Source organism: Dryobates pubescens, chromosome 21 (genome assembly GCF_014839835.1).
Source record: "Dryobates pubescens isolate bDryPub1 chromosome 21, bDryPub1.pri, whole genome shotgun sequence".
NCBI lineage: Eukaryota > Metazoa > Chordata > Aves > Piciformes > Picidae > Dryobates > Dryobates pubescens.
In genome coordinates this window covers 2,605,395-2,619,157 of record NC_071632.1, presented here as the reverse complement: position 1 = coordinate 2,619,157, position 13,763 = coordinate 2,605,395, and the positions used below count along the sequence as shown (strand labels likewise).

At 58.5% G+C, this 13,763-nt stretch overlaps 3 protein-coding genes across 8 annotated transcripts in view; 1 reads left to right on the top strand and 2 right to left on the bottom strand.

Annotated features, from left to right (window-relative positions):
- NSUN6 (NOP2/Sun RNA methyltransferase 6) overlaps positions 1-521 on the top strand; it is a 30,233-nt gene extending 29,712 nt beyond the window's left edge. Inside the window, exon 12 of the mRNA XM_009896167.2 lies at positions 285-521. Coding sequence (XP_009894469.2) covers positions 285-521 — 237 coding nt within the window. The remainder of the gene's footprint in view (positions 1-284) is intronic.
- A 404-nt stretch (positions 522-925) lies between these two features.
- On the bottom strand, positions 926-4,987 carry LOC128898280 (collagen alpha-1(I) chain-like). Its single transcript, XM_054171159.1, has 2 exons — positions 4,959-4,987; positions 926-3,188 (listed from the first exon to the last, which is right to left on the bottom strand). The coding sequence occupies exons 1-2, from the start codon at positions 4,985-4,987 to the stop codon at positions 926-928; spliced, it is 2,292 nt and encodes a 763-aa protein (XP_054027134.1).
- Positions 4,988-11,753: 6,766 nt separating this feature from the next.
- The window catches only part of CACNB2 (calcium voltage-gated channel auxiliary subunit beta 2), a 336,701-nt gene continuing 334,691 nt past the window's right edge, over positions 11,754-13,763 (bottom strand). For all 6 annotated transcript variants that reach the window (XM_054171152.1, XM_054171153.1, XM_054171148.1 and 3 more), the window contains one exon: positions 11,754-12,264. In XM_054171152.1, the coding sequence (XP_054027127.1) occupies positions 11,776-12,264 (489 nt within the window). In that variant the 3' untranslated portion in view covers positions 11,754-11,775. The remainder of the gene's footprint in view (positions 12,265-13,763) is intronic.

Here is a 13,763-nt window from a genome sequence, read left to right as displayed (position 1 = left end):
GCTCGTGGTGATCCTGGTGTCTTCCAGCACTCCCAGGTGCTTCTCTGCAGAGCTGCTTCCCAGCAGGTCCCCCCTCACCTGCCCTGCTGCAGGAGGTTGTTCCTTCCCAGGAGCAGGACCCTACACCTGCCCTGCTTGAACTTCATGAGGTCACTTAGGAAGGGCAACAGGTCAAAAGCTACCAGGAGATTTACAGACACCTGAGCAGCAACGACAGAGCCCTAGTTCAGGGTAGGTAGAGCTTTCCTGGTGCACTAATCTGCTTTCCTTTGCTGCTTACACAGGACCCTCACATTGGAGGAGAAGGCATGAGGGGAGCCGGGCTGCCTCCCGACCAACTGAAGCTGCTGCAGAGGTTCGATCCATCTGCTGCCACGCTGCAAGGAATGGACGGTGCTTGTTTGCAAGACTGCGGGGCGGAGGAGCTGGTTTCCCGGGCAGACAAGGACTGCATCGGGTTCTTCATTGCAAAGTTTGTCAAGGGGAGCAGCGGGGCAGCAGCGCGCAGCGCAGCGCCGTGAGCGCCGCGGAGCCGTGCTCTGCCCCTGGGCCGCAGCCGGCAGCGCAGCGCCGTGAGTGCCGCGGAGCCGTGCTCTGCCGCTGGGCCGCAGCTGGCAGCTCAGCGCCGTGAGCGCCGCGGAGCCGTGCTCTGCCCCTGGGTCACAGCTGGCAGCGCCGTGAGTGCCGCGGAGCCGTGCTCTGCCCCTGGGCCGCAGCTGGCAGCGCCGTGAGTGCCGCGGAGCCGTGCTCTGCCGCTGGGCCGCAGCTGGCAGCGCAGCGCCGTGAGTGCCGCGGAGCCGTGCTCTGCCCCTGGGCCGCAGCTGGCAGCGCAGCGCCGTGAGCGCCGCGGAGCCGTGCTCTGCCCCTGGGCCGCAGCCGGCAGCGCAGCGCCGTGAGTGCCGCGGAGCCGTGCTCTGCCCCTGGGTCACAGCTGGCAGCGCCGTGAGCGCCGCGGAGCCGTGCTCTGCCCCTGGGCCGCAGCCGGCAGCGCAGCGCCGTGAGTGCCGCGGAGCCGTGCTCTGCCGCTGGGCCGCAGCTGGCAGCGCAGCGCCGTGAGTGCCGCGGAGCCGTGCTCTGCCGCTGGGCCGCAGCTGGCAGCGCCGTGAGCGCCGCGGAGCCGTGCTCTGCCCCTGGGCCACAGCTGGCAGCGCCGTGAGTGCCGCGGAGCCGTGCTCTGCCCCTGGGTCACAGCTGGCAGCGCCGTGAGCGCCGCGGAGCCGCGCTCTGCCCCTGGGCCACAGCTGGCAGCGCAGTGAGTGCCGCGGAGCCGTGCTCTGCCCCTGGGCCGCAGCCGGCAGCGCCGTGAGTGTCGCGGAGCCGTGCTCTGCCCCTGGGCAGCAGCTGGCAGCACAGCGCCGTGAGCGCCGCGGAGCCGTGCTCTGCCCCTGGGCCGCAGCCGGCAGCGCCGTGAGTGCCGCGGAGCCGTGCTCTGCCTCTGGGCAGCAGCTGGCAGCACAGCGCCGTGAGCGCCGCGGAGCCGTGCTCTGCCCCTGGGCCGCAGCCGGCAGCGCCGTGAGTGCCGCGGAGCCGTGCTCTGCCTCTGGGCAGCAGCTGGCAGCACAGCGCCGTGAGCGCCGCGGAGCCGTGCTCTGCCCCTGGGCCGCAGCGCGCAGCGCAGCGCCGTGAGCGTCGCGGAGCCGTGCTCTGCCCCTGGGCCACAGCTGGCAGCGCCGTGAGCGCCGCGGAGCCGTGCTCTGCCCCTGGGCCGCAGCGCGCAGCGCAGCGCCGTGAGCGTCGCGGAGCCGTGCTCTGCCCCTGGGCCACAGCTGGCAGCGCCGTGAGCGCCGCGGAGCCGTGCTCTGCCCCTGGGCCGCAGCTGGCAGCGCCGTGAGCGCCGCGGAGCCGTGCTCTGCCCCTGGGTCACAGCTGGCAGCGCCGTGAGCGCCGCGGAGCCGCGCTCTGCCCCTGGGCCACAGCGCGCAGCGCAGCGCCGTGAGCGCCGCGGAGCCGTGCTCTGCCCCTGGGCCGCAGCGCGCAGCGCAGCGCCGTGAGCGTCGCGGAGCCGTGCTCTGCCCCTGGGCCACAGCTGGCAGCGCAGCGCCGTGAGTGCCGCGGAGCCGTGCTCTGCCCCTGGGCCGCAGCTGGCAGCACAGCGCCGTGAGCGCCGCGGAGCCGTGCTCTGCCCCTGGGCCGCAGCTGGCAGCGCCGTGAGCGCCGCGGAGCCGTGCTCTGCCCCTGGGCCGCAGCTGGCAGCACAGCGCCGTGAGCGCCGCGGAGCCGTGCTCTGCCGCGGGGCAGCAGCAGGCAGCACCGTGAGCGCCGCGGAGCCGTGCTCTGCCGCGGGGCAGCAGCAGGCAGCGCCGTGAGCGCCGCGGAGCCGTGCTCTGCCCCTGGGCCGCAGCTGGCAGCGCCGTGAGCGCCGCGGAGCTGTGCTCTGCCGCTGGGCCACAGCTGGCAGCGCCGTGAGCGCCGCGGAGCCGTGCTCTGCCCCTGGGCCGCAGCCGGCAGCGCCGTGAGCGCCGCGGAGCCGTGCTCTGCCCCTGGGCCACAGCTGGCAGCACAGCGCCGTGAGCGCCGCGGAGCCGTGCTCTGCCCCTGGGCCGCAGCTGGCAGCGCAGCGCCGTGAGCGCCGCGGAGCCGCGCTCTGCCCCTGGGCTGCAGCTGGCAGCGCAGCGCCGTGAGCGCCGCGGAGCCGCGCTCTGCCCCTGGGCTGCAGCTGGCAGCGCAGCGCCGTGAGCGCCGCGGAGCCGTGCTCTGCCCCTGGGCCACAGCTGGCAGCACAGCGCCGTGAGCGTCGCGGAGCCGTGCTCTGCCCCTGGGCCGCAGCTGGCAGCGCCGTGAGCGCCGCGGAGCCGTGCTCTGCCGCGGGGCAGCAGCTGGCAGCGCAGCGCCGTGAGCGCCGCGGAGCCGTGCTCTGCCGCTGGGCCGCAGCTGGCAGCGCAGCGCCGTGAGCGTCGCGGAGCCGTGCTCTGCCCCTGGGCCACAGCTGGCAGCACAGCGCCGTGAGCGTCGCGGAGCCGCGCTCTGCCCCTGGGCCGCAGCTGGCAGCGCCGTGAGTGCCGCGGAGCCGTGCTCTGCCGCTGGGCCGCAGCTGGCAGCGCAGCGCCGTGAGTGCCGCGGAGCCGTGCTCTGCCCCTGGGCCGCAGCTGGCAGCGCAGCGCCGTGAGCGCCGCGGAGCCGTGCTCTGCCCCTGGGCCGCAGCTGGCAGCGCCGTGAGCACCGCGGAGCCGCGCTCTGCCGCTGGGCCGCTGCCAGGCCCACGGCTGACGGCAGGGTTGCTATGGCAGCGCTAGAGCCTGCCAGCTGTGCTGCCCGGAGCCAGCCACAGGTTGCAGCAAGAAAGTCTGGCTGGGGGAAGGGAAGGGAAGGGTCATTTGCAAGTCTCCCTTTGCCTTCGCGTTGGCAGCAGCTCAGAGCATGGACACCAGCGGGCAGGTGGTCACAGGTGGCACCGGCTTGGAAGGGACCTTCAAAGGGCATCTGCGGGCAGCAGGGATACCTCCAGCTAAAGCAGGCTGCCCACCACCACAGCGAGTCTGATCCTGAATGTCTCCAGGGATGGGGCCTCCACCACCTCCCTGGGCAGCCTGTTCCAGTGCCTCACCACCCTCCTGCTGCAGAACTTCCTCCTGATGTCCAGCCTGAATCTGCCCTGCTCCGGTTTCAACCCCTTGCCCCTCGTCCTGTCACCACAAGCCCTTGCCCTGCTGCCTGTCTTTCCCCTTGAGAGTCTCTGACTAGTGCAGCAAGCACAGGACCAGGGTCCCTCTGGGAGGGGGAATCAGCTGCTTCCTGAAATGCAGACCTTAAATGGGAGTTATGGCAACAAAGCAAAGGGTGTGGAGTTGAGAAGAGGCGGTGGTTCCTCTGGAGGTTTCTGCCCATGGTTTACTGGTTCCTTTAATGAGTGCTTCACAAACCCCTGCAACCTTTTCCAAAGAACTTGTTTGGTGACTGGATGCTTAGAACCTCAGGTCTCTTTTTATTTTCATACAAGCAAAGAGTCTCTGTACACAGGAGTATATACACAAGATACGAGTAGGCTTGTTGTAGCATGTCTCATAGCAGCATGAATAGATTAAACCATCTCACTCTGGGAATGGAAATAAATAATGAGTTCAACAGCAAACTTCCCATGCATAAAGTGTATTGGTTCTGAAAAGAGCCTCTGCTGCACTGGCTGCTGACAAGTGACAGGTTTAGAGTCAAACCTGGGCAGCAGGAGGGGCTGCAGTGGTGATGAGTAGCTCAAGAGACAAGGAAGCAACGTGGAGCAGCAGCTGGAATGGTGCCAGTCCCCTTGCCAGTAACTTAAAGAAAGCATCAATGTGGAAACTGAAGCTGGGGAAGCATGACCGTGAGCACTGCCTTCATACGCTGCTCCCCTCCAGTCTGAATGCCTCACCAGCTGTGCCTGAGAGTTGTGCTTCCCTTCCAGAGACAGCCTCCACTGGAGCAGCCTTCTCTCAGTGCTGCTGGAGCTGACAGCAGCAAGCTCTAGCCGAGTGGCTGGGCTTGATCTCAAAGGTCCAAGCTCAGCACATCTATGATGCTATGAAATTAGAGGGAGGAGGTAAGCACACTCCAAACCCAAGAGCTGCCTTCTCCGTGTGCCCGGCTTCCCCTGCTGCTCATCGCTCTCCAGCTTTCCAAAGCCGCCTCTCAGCACTGCCTGGCTGCCTGGATTGCAGTTTGCCTCTGTGCTGGCAGAACTGCTCACAAGCCAAACAGTTGCCAGGGTTCTGTTGCTCAGCAGGCTGCCTGTTTACCGGCAGTGTTTTGCTACTGAGCTTTGCTGCCGTTCTTAACTAACCCCTGCCCCCTGCTGCCCTGCCAGCACCGCCTGCCGCAGCCTCCCTAAGGCAGGGCAGCAGGGTGGCATTTCTGCCCACTGCTTGTCTGCTGCTGCTGGTGAGTCCCTGCCACTAACCACAGCACGTGTGAAGAGTCAGGGTCCTTTTGTTTCACCAGGAGTAGGTGAGAGACCTGATTCAGCCTCTGGAATCACAAACACTCACTCTATAAATGAGTCTTTTAGTCTAACCATGGCTAGCATGATGGATGTGCGGTGTAGGTTGAACTCCCTAACTCAGTAGCAGGAACAAGGCATTTTCTGTCCCTTTCTTTTTGCAGAACATTCACATTCTGTCAAGATGAAAGCAGCACCTGCAGGCTGCACTGAAACCTGCACAGCCTCCAGCACCGGGAGCAGGATCTGTGCCTGCTGAAACTTCAGTGGCAGGTGTGGGGAGGCTTCCCCAGGGCTGTGTGGGTTGGAATGGCCAAGAAAGGTGATTGCACTTCAGTGGGAGAAGTTCCTTAGAGGGGTGAGCGTGTGTGGGGAGGGGGAGCCAAGGAAAAGTAACTGACTTGTGTTTGACAGCAGTGAGATTGCAGCCCAGCCTGCAGCTGCAAAAAAACCATTGCCAGTCCCTGAGCTCTCTGAAAGGCTTTCAGCCCTCTGCCACTGCCTGTCAGATGGAGATGGCTGAAGAACCACAGCAAGCCCAAAACTTCTCCTGCCAGAGGCAGCTGCTAGACTGCACTCAGCACATCAAGGGGCTGAGCCTCAGCTGTTTTCCCCAGGCCCCTGCTGGTATCTGGGGGGCAGGGAGGGGAGAGCCCTCTTGAGCTCAAGATGCTCCAGATCATCCCTCAAGGGAGCCAGCATCCCTCCTGACTGCAGGCTTGCCCAAGTGGAATGGGTGCCCTTTGGTCCTTTACCCTTTCCCAGTCTCACTGTGACTTTAACTTAGAAAGTGAAGGAACACTTTCTACTTGGCACAGTGTGCTTGGTAATACACAATAGGATTCCTTTCCTGACAGGAATGCTTTACACACCGAACCATTAAGCTTCAGTCTGTGGTGCTGAAGCACAACTGAATATATATATTTATTTTATATATCTCTCAATAGGAGATAGTTATATATTAAACATTACAAAAGGTATTATCGTTATAATGAGGAGCTGAACCCTACAAACCAGACAGCTTAGGCATGCAGTCAGATCCTGCCTTGGAGAGAGTTTGACAAGCAGCTTGCCTCCACTGGCAGCAGGAGTGATGAGCAACAGGGCCACATCTGAGTGCTTCTCCTGCTCAGTACAAAGGGTATCAAAACAGGCAGCCCAGGGCAGGCTGAAAGCAGCCCCACAGCCTTCTCCTGGCTCCTGCAGTCTCATGGAGCTCACCACAGTTTAGATCCTAAGCTTTCATCTGCTCTGCAAGGGAAAGGGAATACCCTAGCAAGGAATAGGCTGGTGAGGGTGGTCAGTAAAGAGATGGCTTTGGAGGGGGTGGCAAAAGATAACTTCTTTTTATATGTTTAATTATTGGTGGTTGGATGAGAGGATAGGATAGGATAGGATAGGATAGGATAGGATAGGATAGGATAGGATAGGATAGGATAGGATAGGATAGGATAGGATAGGAAAATTGGAATGGAATGGAATGGAATGGAATGGAATGGAATGAACCAGGTTGGAAAAGACCTTGGAGATCATCAAGTCCAACCTATCACCCAACACCATCTGATCAACTAAACCATGGCACCAAGTGCCTCAGCCAGGCTCTTCCTAAACACCTCCAGGGACGGGGACTCCACCACCTCCCTGGGCAGCACATCCCATGGCCAATCTCTCTTGCTGGGAAGAACTTCTTCCTAACATCCAGCCTGAACCTCCCCTGGTGCAGCTTGAGACTGTGTGCTCTAGGAGGTGCCCATGGCAGGAGGGTGGAACTAGATGATCTGTAAGGTCCCTTCTAACCCAAACCCATTCTGTGATTCTGTGATGAGCAAACTCAGTTCTGTACTGCTAGAGTTCACTGCAGAGCAGGTGAGCATGACAGAGACCAGTGGTAAGAAAGAATACCACAGAGAAGGAGAGGGAGAGGAAGAGGGAGATGGAAGGGGAGAGGGAGGCAGAGAGGGAGGGGAGGTTGGGAGAGGTTTGGAGAGGAGGGGAGAGGTTTGGTTGGGAGGGGAGGGGAGGGGAGAGGAGAGGAGAGGTTCGGAGAGGAGAGGTTCAGAGAGGTTCAGAGAGGAGAGGTTCAGAGAGGAGAGGTTCAGAGAGGAGAGGTTCAGAGAGGAGAGGAGAGGAGAGGAGAGGAGAGGGGAGGAGAGGGATGAGTTAGAAGCAGCAGCTTCATCTCTAGTGTATCTGAGCTCAATCTTTTTTGGGGCTGCGTAGGAACGCATCTCTGGGGTGGTTAAGTTATAAAAAGGAGCTGTCTGCAAGGCTATTGTAAGCTCCTCTGTAACAGTTTGTTATGTAAAAGTGGGGAAATAAATGAAGAGACAAATTGCTAGGCAGTAAGTGTGACTGAACAGTATCTGACCCAAAGCCTTCCCAGCCCCAGTGGCAGCCACAGGTTCTCCAGGTGAGGGAAGAAGCAGCATTTGGGTGGAGGATCTGCAGTGAAGTAAGCCAGAGGGGGGCGAGGGACACCAGCAATGTTGGATTACATTCCCCAAACCGACGTCTCTGCTCTTCCTCTGGACTCTGCAACCAAGTTGTCCTGCACTGTGCTTTGTTTCCATGGATGGAATGGAATTCAAGCCCAAAGCGTTTGAGTGACGGCTTCCAGAGGGCAGAGCCTAACAGCAGTCCTGGAGAGGCTTTAGTAACTGACTCAGGGGGTGCTTTGCTTTGGTACTCTGGGCAGGCAGGCCACAAGCAGGCAGAGCATTCGCTGCGCTCCAGCTAAGGGGCTGGTCACGGAGCACACTGATAGCTCTGCAGGGGGCACAGACGGTGAAGATGACTTTGCAAACCACCGGGGCTTAAACGTGATCACTGCCGCCAAAGGCAGCAGCTGTTAAGGGGCAGGGATCAGTAACCATGGGAAATAAGTCTGCTTTCCTCAGGCTTTGATGGCTGAGATTTCACTTCCTTGTCCTTCCTTTACCCGAAGGGCTGTAGGTAGAGGCTTCACAGGTTGCTGTGCAAACAGGCTCTCCACTCACCCTCACTGTGGCTTTGAGACTTCATTAACTAGAGCCAGATCCTTAGGAGAAACTATTGAACTGTAGACCTTAAGGAGCAGAGCACGCTTCCCAAACTCTGCACTCCTGCTGCCAGACACAGAAAAGAAGAATCCTTTCATTCCTAGGCAGTCCTTCGTGGCTCATTTTTCCACCCCTGCTCTGCTACCGCGGGTGCCTTTGTGCGCAAACTTGGCTGACTCAGCCCGTAGCGGGTCTGGAGGCTGCTCCTCCCCAGGCCCTCCTGGCGAATTGTGTGCTGGCTGAGTGACACTAACCAGCTGCCAGAGGCCAGCGTGGGGCTGCTGAAGAGCGCTGATGTGTATTCATTTGCAAAGACATACGAAAACAAGGCTAGTATCTGCCGTACAGGTAGGGATCGAAACACATCCCAGTCTTTAGAAAAATAGAGAGAGCTGACCAGCCCTGGGCAGCACTTCACTGCTGGAGCTCCCTCCCTTCTCTCACTGCTTCTGCACTCTGGTTGCTTGCTTGGTTGTTGGGTTTTAGCTCATTTCAACAGAAATTTCCCAGCTTGTTTTGTTCCACACCACGCAGAAGGAGACTCTGGAGCTCACTGGGCCCTCTACCATCCCTCAGCTTCAAAGCTCCTGCAACCAGACCCAGAAAGAGGAACTGGTTGGTACCCTACTGCAAACAGTAACGTTACACCCTCTTGTGACACCCCTCTGGCCCTTCATGACCATAACCTTTGATATGTCCTCCAGCTGGAGGAGTCTTAAAGCTTCTTTTGGAAGTAACTCTAAAGTGCTTTTCCCAAGTGGTGCTCTGTAGGCAGGAGGTGGTGGTGGTGGTGGTGGTGCACAGTTTGTGCAGTGCCAGCTCAGGGTACAAAAGATTTGTCACCCTTCAAACAAGAGCTGAAGGGAAATATCTTAGCAAAGGCTAATAAAAAGCTGCTGAGGGAGTCTGCCTAGGAAACCCTCTTAAGTCTGCTGTCTGCACATCACTAGCAGCCCTGTACAGAACCAGAGTCCCTCATAAGCTGGCCTGGGACATGCTAAGGTGCTTATATTCCATACATCAATACACAGCCCACACCATGCTCCTGCTTCCCTCATCTTTCTCTCCCTCCCTGGCTCCCTGTGCTGTGCTTTCCATGCTGTGAAATTCTGCCCCAATTTCCCTTACAAAATACTTTAAGAAAGGTGGAAAATAAATCCTCTCAGTAGCAAAAGTTAAGAAAGAAGAAAGAAGAAAGGCATCCCAAGCACTGGGATCCACAGGTCACCTCCCAGAGGGCACAGCTGTAGGGAGCAGCAGCAGGCTTTCCTGAAGCTGGCAGAGCAGCTGAAGCCAGGCTGTATGGAGCAGGCCAACCTCACCTCTCTGCCCATTTACAGGGAGCCACAACAGCAAAGGCCTTCAGTGCTGTTTTCCACTGATCCCTTTGGCATCAAAAGCTGCTCATCTACATCACAGGCTCACAGGATGCCAGGGGTTGGAAGGGACCCAAAGAGATCATCCAGTCCAACCCCCCTGCCAGAGCAGGAGCATACAATCTAGCTCAGGTCACACATCCAGACAGGCCTTGAAAGTCTCCAGGGAAGGAGACTCCACAGCCTCTCTGGGCAGCCTGCTCCAGGGCTCTGAGACCCTTACAGTAAAGAAGTTTCTCCTTGTGTTGAGGTGGAGCCTCCTGTGCTGCAGCTTACATCCACTGCTCCTTGTCCTATGATTCTGTATCCAGTTATGAATACAACAGCTCTACTTACCTATGCTTCCTTTGGCTGCAAAGTCATTTTGTGATGCTTAGGAAAACGCTGAGACTTTGATCTCTAGGGAAATGCTCTTTCCCTCCTGTTCCCCACCCCCAGCTCCTGCTTGCAGCCAGAGGCTGCCCTGCATTAACCACAGCAGCCAGCAGCACTGGAAGGAATGACCAAAGACCCCTGGCAGCAGAGCTTCACGCTCATGGTGGTATAAAAAGCAATCCTGTCAACATCAGGGAGAGGAGGAGGGAGGACAGGGTGGATTTCCAGGAGTCAAACTGGATGCTGGAACAGGAGGGGGGTTGGAAACAAGCAGCACCTGCCATACCTTAATCCATGTCACTGGGAATTCAAAACTGGGCACTGCTGATACTCCCAGAACTAAATCAACTTCCAGCTGAACTCATTCCTACCCCACTCCATCCTCTGCTGTTTACAGTGAAATACAAGAAGTATCTCATGCTTAGGGTTACTACAAAGACTCTCAAGTGATGCAGGACAGCTTCTGTGCTCGGCAAGGGCACAGGACCTGCAGTCACAGCTGGCAGTGGCTTCCACCCCCAGCACGAGGCAGGCTGCAGTGCAGGACCAGCTCTGGTCACTCCCTTTGCTTTCAGTGCACTTCCTCTAGCAAGCTCCTCACAGAGTGTTTTTATCACAGTCCTTTTCCCCTGTGCTCCCTCCAGCAGCACAACAGCTTGAGCTGAAGGAAAAGCAGTGGGCTGGCTGCTGAGGGAGGATGCAGAGGAACTGCCAAGGGGTGGGGGGGTTGGGGTGGAGTGGAGAAGCTACAAACATTTATTTCCCAACAAAAACAACCCTCCACAGGCTGTGTAAACTTCTCTTACTAACACACAGACTCTAAGACACAAAGCTGAGTTTGAAATCGACAGACAGAACAAAGCAGCAGCCTTGCCGGGCTCCTGAGCAGCCCCCTGTCGTCTGCAGCAGCTTCTCAAGGTGCACATGCAGCCCATCCACCACCCACCTGCTCACACACACCCCCCCTGCCCTGCCTGCTCCCTTACCCTGACAGCAGAACTCAGCTGTGCCCTCTGCCATCCTGTCACCTGTCCAGAGAAGAACCACTCAGAAAGTCCATCACCTGTACCGCCAATTCCAGCTGCCAAGCTGGGTCAGCAAGGGCAGCACCAGGTGGAAGAGTCAGAGCCTCCACCTCAAGCACTCACTCCTATATACAGCAAACTTTCTGCTACAGAAGAAGTCTTTTAGGTTGCACACCGTTAGAGATTCCCTTGCTGAGGCTAGTTCCAGTTGCCAGCAATTCCAAACCAAACCTGCTGACTTGGCATTGGGACTCTGAAAACAGCGTGGTCCAACTCGAAAGAGTTAAGAAGGGTGTCTGCAGAAGTCACATTTACAAACCCTATACACAGTACACAGTACTAAGACATAGAAAATAGATCTGGACTCCATGATCCCCTGGGTGTAAGGCAAGACTGAACTCTGTCTCCGGATGCAGCCCACCAGAGGCACAAGCAACAGAGAGTGGCTCTTAAGATGCAAATCGAGGGCATACAAAGGAAAAATCAGAGCAGACAGACAACCAAAACAAAAAGGTTCAGATTATTATTTTTCTTTTTTTTGTCCTTTTTTTTTTTCTCTTTTTCCAATTCATTTTTTTCATCTGCTGATTCGGGCTTGCTGAATACACGGGAAGTTATGGAACAGCAAACGGACCTCTGGTTTTAGAAAACACTAACACCACCTCGATGGCAACAGAGAGTGTTCAAGTGGCAGCTACCGGGAGAAGAAATGAAACAAATGCAAATCAAAACGAAAGAAAAAAAAAACCCAACCCAGCTCGGGAAAAAAAAACCAAACCAAAACCCAAACCACACAACCCCCCCCCCCCCAAAACAACCCCCAAACCCGGCAGAGGACAAGGGCAGCAGGAGCCCCACGGCCGTACCGCACTAACCCCAAAGAGAAAAGTAGGTGAAGGTTGTGTTTCGTGCCATTGCCTGGCGAGCAACGGCGAGAGACAAGCAGCCTGCAGGGGGACGCCGCAGGGGCAGCGCCGGCAGCCCCCCGCGGGGCGGCGGGGCCGGGCTCCGGCCGGGGCGGCTGCGGGGCGGCTGCGGGGCGGCTGCGGCGCTCACGGCCGGATGTAGACGTCCCTGCCCCACTCGGCCGCCTCGTTGCGCCGCCGCAGGATCACCTCCCCGTCCTTGTCACAGTACTGGTCCCTGGATTTATGGCGGCTGCGCTGCTTGTTGCACTCGTTGTGGTCCTGCTCGCGGTCCCTCTCCTTCGAGCGGTGCCTCGACTCCCTGTGCCGGTGCTCCCCGCTCCCGTGGGACTCGTCCCTGTGGTTGTGATCCCGGTGGGGGTCGTGGTGCTCGCCGTGCTCGTGTGAGTAGTCCTCCTTCGGCTCCACGTAAGCCGAATCTCTGCTGTCTTGCGTTTCGGAGTCAAAAGTCTCTTGCCGGGGGAGGCCTCTGCCGGCGCCGCGGTGGTTGTGGTGCTGGCTGGAGGAGGAGCGGTGCTGCGATTTCTTGCCGGGCTCCAGCCGAGCTTCCTCCTCGACGTGCGAGCCGCCGCGCTCGGGAGCCGAGTGGTCGTTCCTCTGCTCTCCTTGAGATCCCTGCCAGCACAACCAGCAGTCAGCGCGGGTGCAGCGAGGGCACAGCTCCCAGCCTGCGGCTGGAGAGCACCGCGAAACCCGCCAGGAGCAGGCACAGGACAACCACTTGGAGTCTACGCTAGGGAAGCCACCGAGAGTTCCACCGGCCGAGCGCTCAGTATTATAATACAAACCAGCCCTGCCACCCCCCTCAGCCTCAGGGCACTGCCCCGACTCCTGCTCCAGCTGCCAACCACACTCCCGACACAAAGGCGTTGGGCGGAAGCAGGGCAAAGAGCAGGAAAAGGGACGAGCAGGAATCGGGCAGGTAGCAGCCGAAAGGTTACAGCTGCTAGGGGGAAGTGATTTTGGAAGGCTGAGGGGGTGGATTCCAGCAGAGGACCAGAAGTACAAAGCCTTGGCTGCTTCAGGCTGGCTTTTTTTTTGGGGGGGGGGAGGAGGTTTGTTTGGTTTTGAAAGACAAACCCGGGCTGGAATCTGATCCGAATGAAGTTTGTATTATAATACCAATAGTATCACTGAGCTGCTGCTCTCCTCGGGCACTCGTCCCAGTTCTGCAGGGCACTGAAACGCTCAGCTCTGCCCTCCCGAGTTTAAGAGCTCCGGAGCACAGAGCATTGCCCAGGAAAGCAGGAGGAGAGTGATATTATCACCTGAAGAATGTCCTAGCACACCACTGCTATGGAAAGACTGAAAGAACATTTACCAGGTCAGAACAAACCTACTCCTCAGCAGCACTGTGCTCTGAAATCACTGCAAAACGAACAAGGGGCATTATTCAGCTCGCCCAGGGGGCACCACATCAGCCTGCTGCCATCCCCAAACCACAGCCAAAGACCTTCTAGAGGCATTGCAGCGTTTTGAGAAACAGCTTATGGTGAAATCGAATCATCCTTCTCACATCAGATTCATACAGTCTTGGGTTGGGGTTGGAAGGGACCTTAAAGCTCATCCAGGTCCAACCCCCTGCCATGGGCAGGGACACCTCCCCCCAGCCCAGCTTGCTCAAGGCCTCCTCCAGCCTGGCCCTGAACACCTCCAGGGAGGGATCATCCACAACCTCCCTGGGCAAGCTTTTTAGTCTCTCCCCACCCTCACTGTCAAGAATTTCTTCCTAATTTCCAATCTAAATCTGCCCTCCTCAAGCTTCAATCCATTCCCTCTCGTCCTGCCACTACAAGCCCTTGTTTAAAGTTCCTCCCCAGCTTTCCTCTAGTTCCCTTCAGGTACTGGAAGGCTGCTCTAAGGTCTCCCTGCAGCCTTCTCTTCTCCAGGCTGAACACCCCCAGCTCCCTCAGCCTGTCCCCATAGCAGAGGTGCTCCAGCCCTGGACCCTCTCCAGCAGCCCCAGGTCCTTCTTGTGCTGGGGGCCCCAGGACTGGAGGCAGTGCTGCAGGTGGGGTCTGAGCAGAGCAGAGCAGAGGGGCAGAATCCCCTCCCTGTGCTGCTGCTCTCCCTGCTCTGGCTGCAGGACAGAATCACCTCTGCTGGCTCAGAAT